The 14643-nt window shown below is 59.5% G+C and overlaps 1 protein-coding gene across 2 annotated transcripts in view; it reads left to right on the plus strand.

Moving 5' to 3' along the window:
* The first annotated feature begins 535 nt into the window (after positions 1-535).
* Positions 536-14643, plus strand: part of KCNQ4 (potassium voltage-gated channel subfamily Q member 4) — a 52554-nt gene continuing 38446 nt past the window's right edge. For both annotated transcript variants that reach the window (XM_044237948.1, XM_044237947.1), the window contains exon 1: positions 536-849. In XM_044237948.1, coding sequence (XP_044093883.1) covers positions 536-849 — 314 coding nt within the window. The remainder of the gene's footprint in view (positions 850-14643) is intronic.

The raw sequence follows: 14643 nt of genomic DNA on the forward strand, positions 1-14643 counted from the left end.
ACGCGGCCAGCCCCCGGGGGCCGCCGCCACGCGGTCACGTCCCGGCACCGACTCGTCGGCCCGCATGGCCGGTGCGCCCAGCCCCGCCGGCTGCTCCGCGCGCCCCCCTCCGCCTAGCCGCGCCCGCCCGCTAGCTCCCTCCCGATTTGGGAAGGCGGCCGCGGGGCGGGCGGGGGCGGCGGGGGAGGGGCGGGGCGGGGGAGGATGACATGTGAGCGGCGCGCCTGAGGCAGGTGGAAAGGCGAGCGGCATGGAGCGCGTAATAAGAGAGTTGGAGTCGGAAAGAGCCGCCCCAGTCGCCGGGGAAGCGGGCGGTCAGTGCGGGCTCCGGCGGCCCCCAGGCTCCGCGCGCCCGCCCCCGGCCCCCGCGCCGCCCCGGCTCGGCCCCTAGCCCCCCGCCGCCCGCGCCCGCCCCGGGCCGCCTCCGCCGGGCCCGGGTCCGAGCCATGCGCCGCTGAGCACCCCGCGCGCGCCCGCCCGCCCCGGACCGCAGCCGGGCCCCGGCGCACCCCCAACCCCACGCCCGGCGCCGCCCATGGCCGAGGCCCCCCCGCGCCGCCTCGGCCTGGCCCCCCCGCCCGGGGACGCCCCCCGCGCCGAGCTGGTGGCGCTCACGGCGGTGCAGAGCGAGCGGGGCGAGGCGGGCGGGGGCGGCTCCCCGCGCCGCCTCGGCCTCCTGGGCAGCCCCCTACCGCCGGGCGCGCCCCTCCCTGGGCCGGGCTCGGGCTCGGGCTCCGCCTGCGGCCAGCGCTCCTCGGCCGCGCACAAGCGCTACCGCCGCCTGCAGAACTGGGTCTACAACGTGCTGGAGCGACCCCGAGGCTGGGCCTTCGTCTACCACGTCTTCATGTGAGTTTGCGACCCCGCGCCCCTTGCCGCGACCCCGCGCTCCCGCCTGGCCCAGCCCCTGCCGGATCCTGGGTTCCCCTGGGCCGGCGCTAGCCGCCCTGGCTCCGCCCCCTGCCCCCCATTCCCACGGCCGACCCTCCTCTCGCTCACCCCCAGGCCTGAGCCCGATTTCTGATCCTCCCCCAGCCTGACCTTAACCCTGATCCCCAGGTCCTGACCCCCGCTTGACCTCGCTCCTGACCTCCCTACCTCAGCTATTTTCATTCTGATCTCCAACCCCTGCTCCTCCGTCCCAATCCCAGGTTCTCCCCACATCCAGTGTCTTGTCCCCCATCCTCTGTGCATTCCGGAGCCACTACGGTGGGGTCCTCTTTCCTCTTTCCTGCCTCTGCCTCCTTGTGCCCAGACACAAAGGGGACCCAGTGGCCCCCACACAATTTCTGTTACTATCTCCCCAACTTTGTTGCCACAGTGGGCTCCCACCTGGGCTCCCCTTGGAGATGGCCCTGGACAGGGATGAATGGCCTCCACCCCAGTCCCGGTTGGCCCCCCACTATAGGGGTTTGGGGGTCCCTGTGAGCCACCTAAGCCCTGACACTCGTGTGTGCTGTGTGCGGTCTTCACCCAGCCTCCCCTCCACCTTGCACCCGCCGGTGGCAGCAGCAGCAGCACCCGGGCTGCCCTGGCTACCCCGGTGCCTGGGCCAGCTAGCCCGCCCCACTCACTGGCTGCTGCACCAGGCCTGGCTCTGGGCACCCTGGGGAAAAAGAAAGAGGAGAGCAGTCGGTTTGGAAACACTGACGCTGCGGGCCCCCTCCTCCCCCTTGCCAGGCTCCTACAACTTTCAAAAACACTGACCCCTCTTGGATGTAAAGAGTGAATTTTGGCAGCCTAGAGCTCAGTCTTGGGGGACGGCCTGGCCCAGCCGGGAACATGAGAGGCCCCGCAGATATCAGTTGAAGGGCTGGGCCTGGCGCTGGGACGCCTGGAGGTGCCCGAGAAAGACCTCCGGTCCCTGGAAAATGTACCGATATTAATCCCTTCTTGCTGCCTTCAGAGCAGGCCCTTTAGTCTATGGGGTCTCCTCGGTGGCCCCCTTGCCTGTCCACCTGACTGTCAGGCAGTTTTTCTGCCTTGTCTGGCTGTCTTTCTGCTGGAATTTCCACCTGTGTGGGAGTTAGCCTGTCTGTTCATCACCCCCCCCACCACCTCACTGTCCAGCGGTCCTTCTGCCTGTCTGTTTCCATCCCTCTGTGGGACAGGCATCCCTCTGTGTGCCCGTCTGTCCAGTTGTCCGTATGCCTGTCCATCTGTCTCGGTCTTCTACCTCTCTGTTGGTCTGTCTTCCTGCTTGCCTCTGACCCATCCTAACTGAGTGTGCAGAATTTCAGAGGTGAAGGGGAGCCCCCTGGCCGTAGGGAGGGCAGAGGAGGACTCTCTCAGCCAGTGTGCTCCTGGGGGTGGCAGCCTTGACTCAGGCAGACTCCAGCTGGGCTAGGCCAGGGGCAGAGGTTTGTCAGGACACGAGGTCAGACTTAGGGTCAGAGTCAACTGTTAAGGGTAGCCCAACCCCCAGTGCCCATTGGGAGCATCTGGGATGAATGTCTTTCGCTGCAGAGAGATTGTGGGAGTGATGACAGTACAAGGGAGTTGTACAGAGTCAGGTGAGAGCAGCAGAGGACTGCTAAGGAAAGGGGGTCGAGTTGCCCACATCGGCCTGGGGCGCCCAAGGAGGCTGAGACACTCCATGGAGAGGGGCTGTGCCTTCGTGGGCTCCTTTTGGGAGATGACCCTTCCAAGGCAAGGCTGGGCCCGGGGAAACCAGTAGGCCTCTGAGGCGGGGGTCTTTCGTCCTGAGGCCTGGTCTCTCAGCCCCCCAGGGGTCACCAGAGGTAAAGGACCCGCCTCATGACCTCCGGCAGGCCGCTGTCTTCGCCTCTTCTGGAAGGGCCTCTCCTTCCTCTCCAGGAGCTAAATCTGCTGGCACCTTTGCCCCACATCCTGCCTTTTCCGGATGCCAGGAATGCCCTGGCCAGGGGCGTGCTTGTTCTGACCACTTGTGCCCAGGAACCCAGGGACGAGGCATCTCAGGAGCTCTGGGGGAAGAAACACGGCGTGAGAAGGTCCACAGGGCTAGGGAATCTCAGGGAACTAGTCTTCTGTCTTAGAGATCAAATGGAGCAAGGGGTTGGGAGCCCCACCTCTTGGAGGCTGTGTGATCTTGGATGGATCACTGGGCCTCTCTGAGCTTTTAGATGTCTCGGCCGTCAGAGTGGGTAGAAACCCCAACCTTGTGGGCCTCGCTCTCAGATGAGGTAATATGTGGGAAAGAGCCTGGTGTGCGGCAAGAGCCTGAGTGTGAAAGATGGGGGTTATTCCTGGGGCTGGTGGAGGGGGCCAGACCGGAGGCTTCTGTTGCTCCTGAGGTGCTCCAGATGTGGGGTTTCTCAGTCACTCACTCTGGGGTCTTGGCTGTTCTTGCCAGGAAGTGCTTCCTGCTGTTGGACTCCTAGCCCTCCCGCTGCACTCTTGGCCAGATCCTTTCCCACCTACACAACGGGCGCCCAGAGGCGGCTCAAGTGCAGGGGTCTCAGTGTGCCCAGTTAGCTAGCCCCCCCTTCCCGGAGACTCAGGCCCTAGCAGGAGGGGCCTGGCAGAAAAGCCTGGAAAAGGGCTCAGGAAGGAGGGCGCTGGGGTGAGCTGGGTCCGTTCACCCCAGGGGGACGCCAGCCTCACACCTGCCAGTGAGGACCCCACGCAGCCCGCATATTTTTTGGCACTGAAGACTGTCCAGAGGACGAGCTCGGATTCCGGCCCTTCTGCCCGTGCAGCTGTTGTCTCTGGGATGTGGGAACCGCGGACTCCTGTCTTCTCCTTATTGAGGTCCAGGATGAGGGGTTGCAGGCGGGCTCCCTCTCCCATCTCTCTCACCTCTCTGTAGGCCCCTGGTCCTGTCCCTAAACCCCAGCGCCTCCTCAGTGTCCCAGTCTTTGATTAAGGCCTCAACCCTTCACAGGCTCTGCTCTCTGGATTTGGAGAAACACCAAAACACCACAATCACTACCCGTCCTGCCTTTTGAGCCTTTTGTGGGCGGTTGGCGGGGGGGGGGCACCTCCTCTCTGAACCCTTTCAGAGCTACCCCTGCCCTGCCCCCCAGCCTCACTCTTGAAGTTAGAGGGTCGGAGGGGGCTGATACAGGGCAAGGTCATTACCCCCCACTTTCCCCACGCCACTGTGAGACTCTGGCGGCTCCCAGCCCCCAGCTGCCCAGTGCTTTCTCTATGTGAAGGTTTACACTCTGTAAACATCCTCCTCAGCCTTGTCCCTGGGGTCAGAAGCTGTGGGAATGGGGAGGGGAGGATGTGGCGGCAGCTTCTGGGGCCCTCAGACTCCTAACCCCGGAGTCTTCCAAGCTCTCATCCTGCCCATCTGAGAACGATCACTGCCTGGGTTGGTAATGAACCCAACAAAGGGGGCCCAGAGCCCTCGGGCATCCCCAAGGAGTGGGTCCACATTTTGATAGCCCATTTTTCTTATCAGAAAATTAAGGCTCTGAGGACCCACGTCACACAGTGAATCAGAAGCAGATGCGGAACCAGACCCCAAGACTCCTGACTCCCTATCCAGGCCGTGCTCCCCTGCTCCCTGCAGTTGCCTGGTGGGGTTTGGGGGGGCGGTGGTGGCTCTAGCAGTTGGAACGGAAATTTCTTATCACTCGTTAAGCGGCAGTGATCACCGGGCCATCCATAAACCACCTCCACCAGGCAGGTGCTGCTATCCTCCGCATTTGACAGGTGGGGAGACGAGGCTCAGGAGAGGTCTCTGCGGAGCCTCCTGAGAGCGAGGGCTGACTCAGACCTCCTTCTCCCGCATCTTGGCTTCAGTCAGGGCCCCAGCCCCAGGCCCCGCAAGAGGGCCGCTCCTGTGCCATTTGTTTCTCTGCCCCAGCACTCAGGCAGCAGGTGGTGAGCAGGGAGAAAAGTTTGTGAGATTGGACAGCAACTGCCCAGCCTCGCGCCAAGGCATCACACTCGTGCTATACTTGGCTTTGCGCGCGCACACACACACCCGCTGCACACTTGACTGTCTCATGCACACACTCACTATGGCTTTGACACGTGTGGCCATGGGCATCCCAAACGCATCTGCAGCACACAGCCAAGGAAAGGAAATCGGACACAGAGCTGTCCCTACCTCTTCACTGACTTCACAGAGATGCTCCCGGGCCTGCCGCCCCAGCCCAGACCCCTAGCACAGAAGACAGCCGACCCCCTCCCTGAGTTTCTTGCCTCCACCTGTCCACACCAGCAGGACTACCCTTACAGGCCTCGGTTTACCTGTGCATCCACCTGGGAGGGCAGCCCCAGGGCCACGTGGGAGCAGGTTAGCTGGCCTCCTAGAATTCGGCTGGCCTTTACTTTCCCTGAAGGCCACCCCCGGAACCGTTATGCCCAGGCCCGCAGTGTGCTGCTGAGTCCACTGAGGCACGGAAAGGAGTGTCACATCCGGCAGATCCGTAGTACAACTGTGCCAGGAACCCAGGCCTCTGCCTCCCAGATCAGGACTTTAGATCGGTTCCTCACCCCAGCTGATGGTGAAGGCTAACGCCCCCAAGAACTTGGCCTTATGCTGGGGAAAGTCTTGGAGTGTGACCCAGATTTTTGGTGCTGCTGTTTTTCAGTTCTCATTCTTTTGTTTGGTCCTTATGAGGAGGGGGCGAATGGAGAGAACCTCCTGGCAGCTTCCTATCCCTTCTTCTGTTCCTCTCCTTGCCCTTTAGGCCCCTTGATGCCCTCCTGCCCAAGTTAGACTTCTCATTGCTACCCCACCCCGACTCCATAGTATGTTCATTCCTTCCATTGAGGAAGCCCTGCTGAAAGTCTGACTTTAGTCCCTACGGCTGCGGAAACCTCTGTTCTCCCAGTGTTGGAGCCAGGAGTGTTCCGAGAGGTGATTATTCTTGGGCTGATGGCAGCACTTTGAGTGGGTGATTAATTTAAGGTTCTCTGAGCCAGTCAAGGGAGCTGAAATCTCCCGGGGAGCAGGAGAAAGGAAAGCTCTGCAGAGCGGCCAAGGCCCTGTCCCCGCCACCCCCGTCCCCCAAGGGGGCCACGCAGGGAGCTTCCCCGGACTCGGAGCAGCTCATCGCCCTTCCTCCCCAGCACCGCACCCATGGGGGTTATTGCGCAAGGCTGACCCCCAGCAGGGAATTCAGGGGGCCCCTCTCTAGCACCCCAAGTGTGGGAGTTGTGGGGCTGGGGCGGGGAAAGAGTGGGCCCCTGTCCTCTCTCCAGAGGCTGCCCCTTGAGTGGGTCAAGAGTGTGAGTCCGACAGATTTGGGTTCACTTCTTGTTCCACCCAAAGCAGTTATGTGTCCTTGGGCAAGTTACCTGAACTCTCTGAGCTTCGATTTTGTCATCTAAAAGCCAGGAGAGTCGGGGCCGAGTGGGTTAAAGTGTGGGCGCCATGCCGGGTGCAGGCGGTGGCAGGCACCGGCCGGACACCCAGTTGTTCTGTGGGCTGGGTGGTGGGGGTGCTCTCTGTGGGCTCCGGCCTTGCAGTCCCGCCTCTAACCCCCACAGGCATGAGGGAAGGCAGGCCCTTCGTGATCCTGATCCTCGGTTCACATGGAGATGGGGCTGGAGAGGGGACGCCACCCACTTGTGCGAGGCTGCGCAGCTAGTGAGTGGTGGCACCAGGAATCTGACCTGAGTCCCTAGATGGCTCTGTACCAGGCCTAGGGGGCTCAGGGCGACAGATCAGGCCTGTGCCCTGCCTGGGGCTCCACTGTGTAGGCCTCATAGTCACACCTGCAGCCAGCCTGACCCCATGGTGCTCAGGGGGACAGCAGGGGACCCCTGGGAGAGGGGGGTGATACCCCCCTCTCTCCTGAACATATCATCCTGGGGAATGGGGACAGGGAATCCCAAAGGAGAATTAGGGATCTTAATACTTGCTGGGAAAGTACGCACCCTGCGTCCACCCCAGTCCACGAGCCTGACTCCCCGCACCCCCACCGCCGTAAGAGGGGGCTAAACAGAAACGTGGACCGTTCACAGCTGCTGTCCACAGAGCAACTCGGGGGACCAGGAGGAGCTGCTGTACAGACCTTAAGTTTTGCAGGAGTGGGGGGCCTCAAGGGTCTCTAGCACCTTTTCCCTGGGCCCTTCCAAGGACTGGGAGCACTTAGAAGGGCACTTGGGAGGCTGCCTGACTCCAGAGGGGGCTCTGATGGGCTAGGGAGAGGGTGCTAGTCAGACATGGGGGGCCCCCCATAGTGTGCCCCCAGGACTCCAGGCTTTCTGGGCAACTCTGTCCCTAGGGCAGGATCTGTGTGCCCTGGGGGCTTGGCACCTGGGGAGGGGGGAGGTGAGGAAGGAATAGGAGGGGCAGCCCCAGGCAGCAGACTAATTGGGCTGGGAATTCGTGGGCAGCGCCTGAGGGAGGGAGGCAGAGAGCAGGGAGCTCAGCAATTCCCTCCCTCTTCCTTCCTTCTTGGAGATGGGGGAACAGTGAGTGGAGTGGGGTCTCTGGCCTGGCGGCCCTCCTCAATCTCTTGAGGGGGGGCACTTTCTCCTGAGACTCCTCGGACATGTAGGCCAGACTGGTGGGAAAGGGGGAAAGCTTGCTGGAGATAAATGGAGTATGATTCCCATTGAAGCATGGAGGATGGAGGTCAGACAGCAGGAAGGACTGCCCACTAACCAGGAGGTAGAGTGAAATTCCCTGTGGTACCCTTCCCAAAACTTGCGGACCCATGTCTAGCTGTGCAGGACAAGATTAGCTCATTATCCTGCCAAGCAAGGGGCACCCCTCCTCACTGGGTGAGGAGACAGAAGCTGCTCCCTGGGAGCCGAGCTCTGGCGGGTGGGGGAGGGAGGGAGAGGGGTCAGGTACCCTTTGGCTTTGGGGGGTGGTCACAGGCTGCCTCTATGCCGCTCTTTCCCTGCCACTCCTCCCTGGGAGCCTCAGGCCTCCCCAGGTCACCGTCTTTGGGTTTATTTTTTGCTGGGCTTGGCTGTCCCCTGAGAGGGGAGGGGGCAGGGAGCAAAGGAGGGGAGAAGGAACAGCTTTATCAGCACAATCCTGGGCGTCTCTGCTCCTGCCCTCCTTGGCCCAGCTGCCACCCTCTTCCGGAGGGACCAGTCCCTGGGCATAATGGGGACCCAGACCGCTGTGGGACTTCCTCTCCTGGGGTAGAAATAGACCTTTCTGCCCTCACCCTTTCTCATTTCATCCTGCTGCCAAACATCAGAGCCAGAAAGACCTCAGAGCTCAAGCAGAGTTGTGACTTCTTTGCACACATGGGGAAACTGAGGCCAGGAGAAAGGACCAGGTGGCCCAAGGACACAGTACACACAGGTCCCCTCAGTAGATGGGGGTTGTGCTGAAGTTGCCCAGGACTGAGCAATGCTTCCCTCAGCATTGCATCCCTGGGTTCACTCACTCGTCTGATTTTCCAGCTTCTGGGGATCGCAGGTAGTCTGGTGGGGGAGACAGAAAAGGGGGAAAGTATGACCCAGGGCCCAGCAGGGGGAGGGAGATGCAGCCTGGGGGTGCGCTGAAGGCCGCCCCAGGGTCTTGGACCTCTCCCTGCTGCCCTTTATTGTCCTTGCTGTGAAAATTACGCCAGCCCTGTTTTACAGAGGGGAATGAAAGCCCCAAGTCCGCATAATCAGCAAGCTGTAGAGGTGGGATTCAAACCCGGGACAGGGTCCCCGGGATGCTGCCCCTGAAGATCTAAGCCCGTTGGGTCCTCACTTGACTCCCCTCAGTTGGCCTGTCTGGCTCTTCTCTCTCTTTCTGCCCAATGAATGTTGGAGTTCCTGTGGCTCTGTTGTGTGTCCTCCTCATTATACAGAGTTCTAGTGTGTGTGTGCGTGGCCTCAGGCACTCCTGTGACACTGGGGGTCCCCTCTGGGATGACAGCCTGCCCCTTGCAGTTTCATCCCTGAGCTTCCCGGGAACACCTTGCCCCCTTATCCCGTGGGCACCTCAAACTCAGCCTCTTGCTTCCCCAGTGCCCCCTACAGTGACTCTCCTACCACTCACTGCCCAAGTCAGGAACTCCCTCCCTCGGGCATCTTTTTTTTTTTTTTAAAGATTTTATTTATTTATTAGAGAGAGAGAGGAGAGAGAGAGGTAGCAAGCACAAGCGAGGAGGAGAGAAGTAGGCCCCCTGCTGAGCAGCCCCCCCCCATGCTGGACTCGATCCCAGGACCCTGGGATCATGACCTGAACCAAAGGCAGACGCTTAACTGACTGAGCCCACCCAGGCACCCTTCAAGCATTCTTTATTCACCTAAGAAGGGACTTACAGTGTCCCTAAAGCGTGCTGTTTAACAGTCTCTGTGCTTTTCCTTTGGCCCGAAACTCCCTTCCCCGCCCATCCATCAGCTAGTGAACACCTATCCATCTTTCACTTCTCAGCTGGAGCACCCCGTCTTCTTGGAATCACTCCCCACCCACCTCCACCCCAGGCTGAACGGGGGCAGTGGGGGTGGGGGCAGAGCCCAGCTCACCCAGCCCTATGCGTTCTTCTGCACCGGGTGGTGAGGTCTGGGAGGTGGGGGTTGAGCACAGTGCTTGGCATGTGGCTGGTAACTTGTAAATGTTTTCTGAGCCAGGGAATGAAGGTGGCATTGAGGCCAGTTTTAAGGAAGAGCACAGCTTTGCCAACTAGAGGGAAGCTGGAGAAAGGACCCCAGGTTCTTGGTTGTGCAGGCGCTGAGCCGGGAGCGCTTGTGATTTTTATCCTGAGTGTCCTCCACTTGGAGGCAAGAGCAAGAGCAAAGGCCTTGAGGTGGAACTCTCTTCCTCTATCTCCCCTGTTCTGGATCATCAAGCTCTGGAGGTGGGCTTTTCCCTCAGGGCAACGGGGAGCCATAGGCAGTGACGGGAGAGGGAGGCACCCCTGGCTGGGAGCCATGGCTTGTCTGATTTCTTCCCAGGAGCTAGCATTTTTCAAACACTATTATGTTCCCATTTTGCAGATAGGAAAGTGAGGCTCAGGGAGGCAATTACGTGCACCTGATTACACCACTTGTCCATGGTGGAGGCAGCATTCGAACCCATGTCTGTGTGACTCCCAAGCCCAAGTTCCAAGTGGCTCTCAGATATGTCAGCAGACGCATGCGGTTCTCAGTGGCCTAAGGCAAAATCGAGGGAAATAAGGACAACGTGGTGACTTTTTCATAAAGCTAAATTTATTCCATTTAAAGGACTTTTAGTCTGAGATTATGTCCTTTCTTTTATGAAATGATGGGGCTGGGAATTTTTTTTTTCAAATGTCCTTACTTGGCAAAATAAAAAGTTGCCAACCAGTCCCCGAGTGTTTTTTGGAAATTTTACCGGTGTGTGAAATCCCTGAGTCTGGGCGCCTTCCTGCCTCCTCCCTCCTGAGCTGGAGGGCCAGAAGGGCCTGGGTGGGGATGGAAGGATTGGGGGGGGGGCGGAATGGAGGAGTGCTCAGTCTCATTATCTACACCCTCCCCTCAGCTGAGGACTAGCCCAGGGCTCTAGCCGAGAATGGCCCCCGGCGGTCGGTGGTGACGGGGTCAGCCGGAAGCAGGGCTCAAACATCAGTTAAAGGAGCACAGGAGCAGGAGTCAGCTGCTGGGGTTCAGCTCCCCCCTCTGCTTCCTAAAGGCTGGATGACCCCAGCCAGTGGGCTCAGTGTCTCTGAGGCACCAGCTTCCTTCCCCACAGAACAACACTTCCTGCCCAAGGGCTTCACAAACCACAATCACCATGAGGAACGGAGGGCTTTTTGTGCTTTCCAGGGTCTTCTTTCCCTCTCTTCTGGGGTCCTGGGCCCCTCAGTGCACTCCCGTCTGTACTGGTTTGCACCCTGAGGGGGTACCCTGCAGAGCAAGGGGTTGGTGTCCAGGTCGCGGCAGAGCACACGGACCAGAGGGTGGTTCCCCAGGAGCCCGGGGCCGAGTGCTAACCAAGTTTGTCATACACTAGTAACATCCATAGCGTGATCTCTGTGTGGGATTGTGCCAGATGTTTTCCATATATTACTTCATTTAATCCTCCCGAGAGCCCTGGGAGGGAGTACTGTTATTACCCTGCTGCCCAGAAGAGGACGCTGACGTGGGAAGGTTAAGCATGTGCCTTTGTCGCACAGCCAGTAGGTGCTGAGTGCCCAGGAGGGCGGCGTGTAAGGCTGAGTGTGTAAGGACTCTGGTTTGAGCAGGTCTTCAGGGCTGTAGTCAGTGTGGGGGGTTGCTGGAAGGGAACATTCTTGTGTAGGGGGCTGGGGTGGGGGCACTTTTTATGTGGGGATGTGGGTTGGGTTAGGAAGGCCATCTTCCTGCTGTATGGCCTCCAGCGGTCCCTGCCTCACCCCACACTGTGCCGCAGTCTCCCTCTCCTGCTGGAGCTCTCAATAGTAGGAGGGATGCTAATGGCAAGTGTCTAATGAGCGTAGACCTGGGGCCAGCACCATGGCTCCTTACACTTTTTCCTCTCAACACCTTCCTGAGCTGGGGACTACAGTTATGCCCATTTCCCCGCTAAGGATGCTGAGGCACAGAGAGGTTGAGAACCTTGCCTGGGTGTAGGTAGAAGGGTCAGGACTCAAAGCCCTGATATCCAGTTCTGGGGGCTATGTCCTTGCCTACCATATTATGCCTATGCCGCAGGCCGATAGGAAGACCAGTTGGGCCTTAAAATTCATGGTTCTGTCCTCCACCCCAGTTTAGCACTGGGAACGTGCTCTCTCATTTGGGAAGCCCTCACTGGCAGTCCCTTGGGGCTAGCCACTATCCCAGATGTTGGGGACAGAGCAGTGAATCAGACCTTCCCTCAGGCCCTAGGGAGATGGGCCAGGGGCTGGCTGCTGTCTGGACAGGTGCAGAGTCTTGTAGGAGCCCAGCACAGAGGGGCTAAACCCAGCCCCAAACTGGGCATCATGAGGAAGTCTTCCCAGAGGAAGAGGTTTGAGACCTGCAACAAGAGTAGGAGGAGGAGTCAACCAGGCAGGAAGGAGCAAGGAACAGCATGCAAGACAGAGGGACTAGCATGGGCAAAGTCCAGAGGTGAGGCTGAACATAGCATGTTGCAAAGGCCTCCAAGAAGTCAGGAGCATGGGAGCCTGGAAGGGGCAGGAGGTGTGCAGAGAAGAGGCTGGGATGTGAGCCAAGGATGCCAGGCTGAGGAACAGTGTGACTTCTTGGAGGAGACTGAGTCCAGGAAGGAACTGAAGACAGGAATGCCCTAGACAGATTGGCATTTTAGAGACACCTTTCTGGATCTTACAAGGAGGTTGGTAAGGGGGAAACTGGCAGGGAGCCACGAGAATGCCATTGGCTTGGCTTCCTTTCCCCCCTGCCGTCCCCCTTGTGGCGCAGTCCCCAGAGCGGCTCCTTTGGAGCGGCCCACTAACCCTGCCCAGGCCTGGCTGGACCTGGCCTGAAGCCCTAAGACTTTGCCTGTAGGGAAAGTTGAGCTGCTTATGCAAAGCCTGGCCTGGAGGAAGGTGTGTGTGGCTGCGCTGAGGGGGCCCTTGGAAGCGGAGGGGATGGGTGCAGTCCCTGAGGCTGTGGGTAAGGAGGTCTGGGGATGTGGGCTTAGGCTCTGTGGGGGTCCCCAGAACAGTGGCCTTGGAATAGGCTCGTGAGAGCACTGGCAGTTGGCCCAGCTCGTGGTACAGTGCCCTGGAGAAAGGGGCTGTGCCCATGTGGGGCTGGGCCTGCCCTACCTCCTTGCCTGCTCCCTCAACTCAATAGACTGGAAATCACTGGGCTCACCCTCTCCCCTCATGCTACTGATGGGGAAACTGAGGCCCAGAACAGGGCATGGACTAAACTTAGGTCAGTGGCAGAGCCCAGATTGGAGCCCAGCTCAGCTCAAGAGTTTTAGTTGTCCCTAAGACCAATAAATTACTGAAAACCTTTCCTCAGAGCTGACCTGGGCTCACATCCCCTCTGGGTGGTCTTGGGCAGGTCCCATCACATCCCTGAGTCTGAGCCTCTGGATCCAAAATGCCACCTTGTCCTGGGGAGGATGCCGGCTCTCCCACTGGGTGGTCCCACAAAGCCCTTAGAGCCGTGCCGGCCTACTGTGGGGCTTAATTAATGTTTCCTCACTGTGTCCCACTGAGTTCTCAACAACCCTGGAGGAAGATATCATTATGCTATTTTACACTGAGGCTCGGAAGGGAGAAGTGACTTGCCCAAGGTCATTCAGTTGGGAAGTGGCTGACATGGGCCTAGAGCTCAGGTGTCCAGGTACCTGTCTAAGACCGCTTGATAGAGCCCTGATTTGGAACCTCTGCTCTCAGTGAACATCAGCTTAGTGTCTCAAGCAAGACCCATGAGTCAGTTGGGCAGAAAGTGTGTGTGCGCGTGCGCGTGTGTGTGTGTGTGTGTGTGTGTGTGTGTGGCAGGGGGAGGTAGGCTGGGCTGGCCTACAGGGGGAACTCAGCTCATATCAACCCCTTTGCCCTCATATTTGAGCAGATTGCGACTGCTGCCCCCCACGGAGAAGGGGACCCCCTTGCCCTCCTGCACTGAAGGGTTTTTCCTGGGGAAGGGAGCTGGCTGGGGCATGACCAACAGGGCACCTGCCCACCCCGCCCACGCTGGGGTCTGGCCATCTAACACCCTGCACATGACAGGCATGGGATGGGCTCTGGGCTGGGAAGAGGCATTTGCACTCTCCTAATCCGGGGGCTGCAGCCCCCCCTCTGTCTTGGCCAGGGCCGTGGGAGAGGTTTGTCTCTGCACCCCCCCTGCCCAGCAGCCGTAGCTCAGATCCCTGGCACATTCCCAGCTCTTCTGCTTGGGGCCTTCCTCTGCCATACTCAAGCTCCTCACCCTCCCACGATCTGAGCAGAGTTGAGACTTATGGGGGCAATTGCTGGGAACTTTGGGGCTGATGGAGTCACCGTGTTGTGTAGCATTTGGGGCTGAAGGGTGGGGACAATGTCAGGGGGCGTTAGGGCCCAAGTTGGCCAAGTTAGGGGGAGGACCTCAAGGAGGTGCAGAGCTGGAGTGTTTGGGGCTAATCCTGGGCCACCCCTTCCTGGAGAAATTTGGCTATAAGTCAGGGAGGCAAATGTGTGGGCTCTGCCCCCCCCCCTGCTGGGCAGTAAACACAGTCGTAGCCCAGGAGACGGGCCCAAACATCCCGGCCCCCCACAGTTATTTATACCAGGACTCCCTCTCCTTCTCAGGCTTGGTCCGGCCTCTCAGTCCATGTCTGAGCTGTGCAGCCTGAGCAGAGGGTCCAGACTGTGGTCCCGGCAGAGGGCTTCAGCAGCTGGCGCACTCCAGCCCCACTGGGGACTGGGTACTCTTCACCTCGCAACAGCCTGTCCTTTGCAGGCACTGGGTCTGGCAGATCGGAAAAGCTCTCATGAAGGCCAAGGCCTGGGCAGGAGGCAGGAGCCTTGGGTTTGCTCTAACCTGCTACATGACTGTGGTCACTGGCTCCCCATAGCCTTAGCTACCTCTGTGTTCAGTAGGAGGCAAGGGGCTGGATTAGTGTTTTGCAAACTATTTGATACAGTAGGTCTTGTTCCTTAGATGAAATGTGACGCAGGAGCACGATTTAGAAAACATATCAAAGTGACGTCGCTCTGGGTAGATTCAAGGGAAGAGGAGGGGCCAGAACTCTGCCCGCTCAGCCTCTACGGCTCTGCATACTACCAGCTCAGAACCTTACACAGCCTGCTCATTCTAGAACACATTCCGGGTAATCCTACAGTTCCCGGCTCCCAGACCCCTGTGCCTGCCTCCAGGGTGTGTATAGGCCTCTTTCCTGGCTCATCACCCCAAGGGCCA

The sequence above is a fragment of the Neovison vison genome, chromosome 2, assembly GCF_020171115.1.
Source record: "Neovison vison isolate M4711 chromosome 2, ASM_NN_V1, whole genome shotgun sequence".
NCBI lineage: Eukaryota > Metazoa > Chordata > Mammalia > Carnivora > Mustelidae > Neogale > Neogale vison.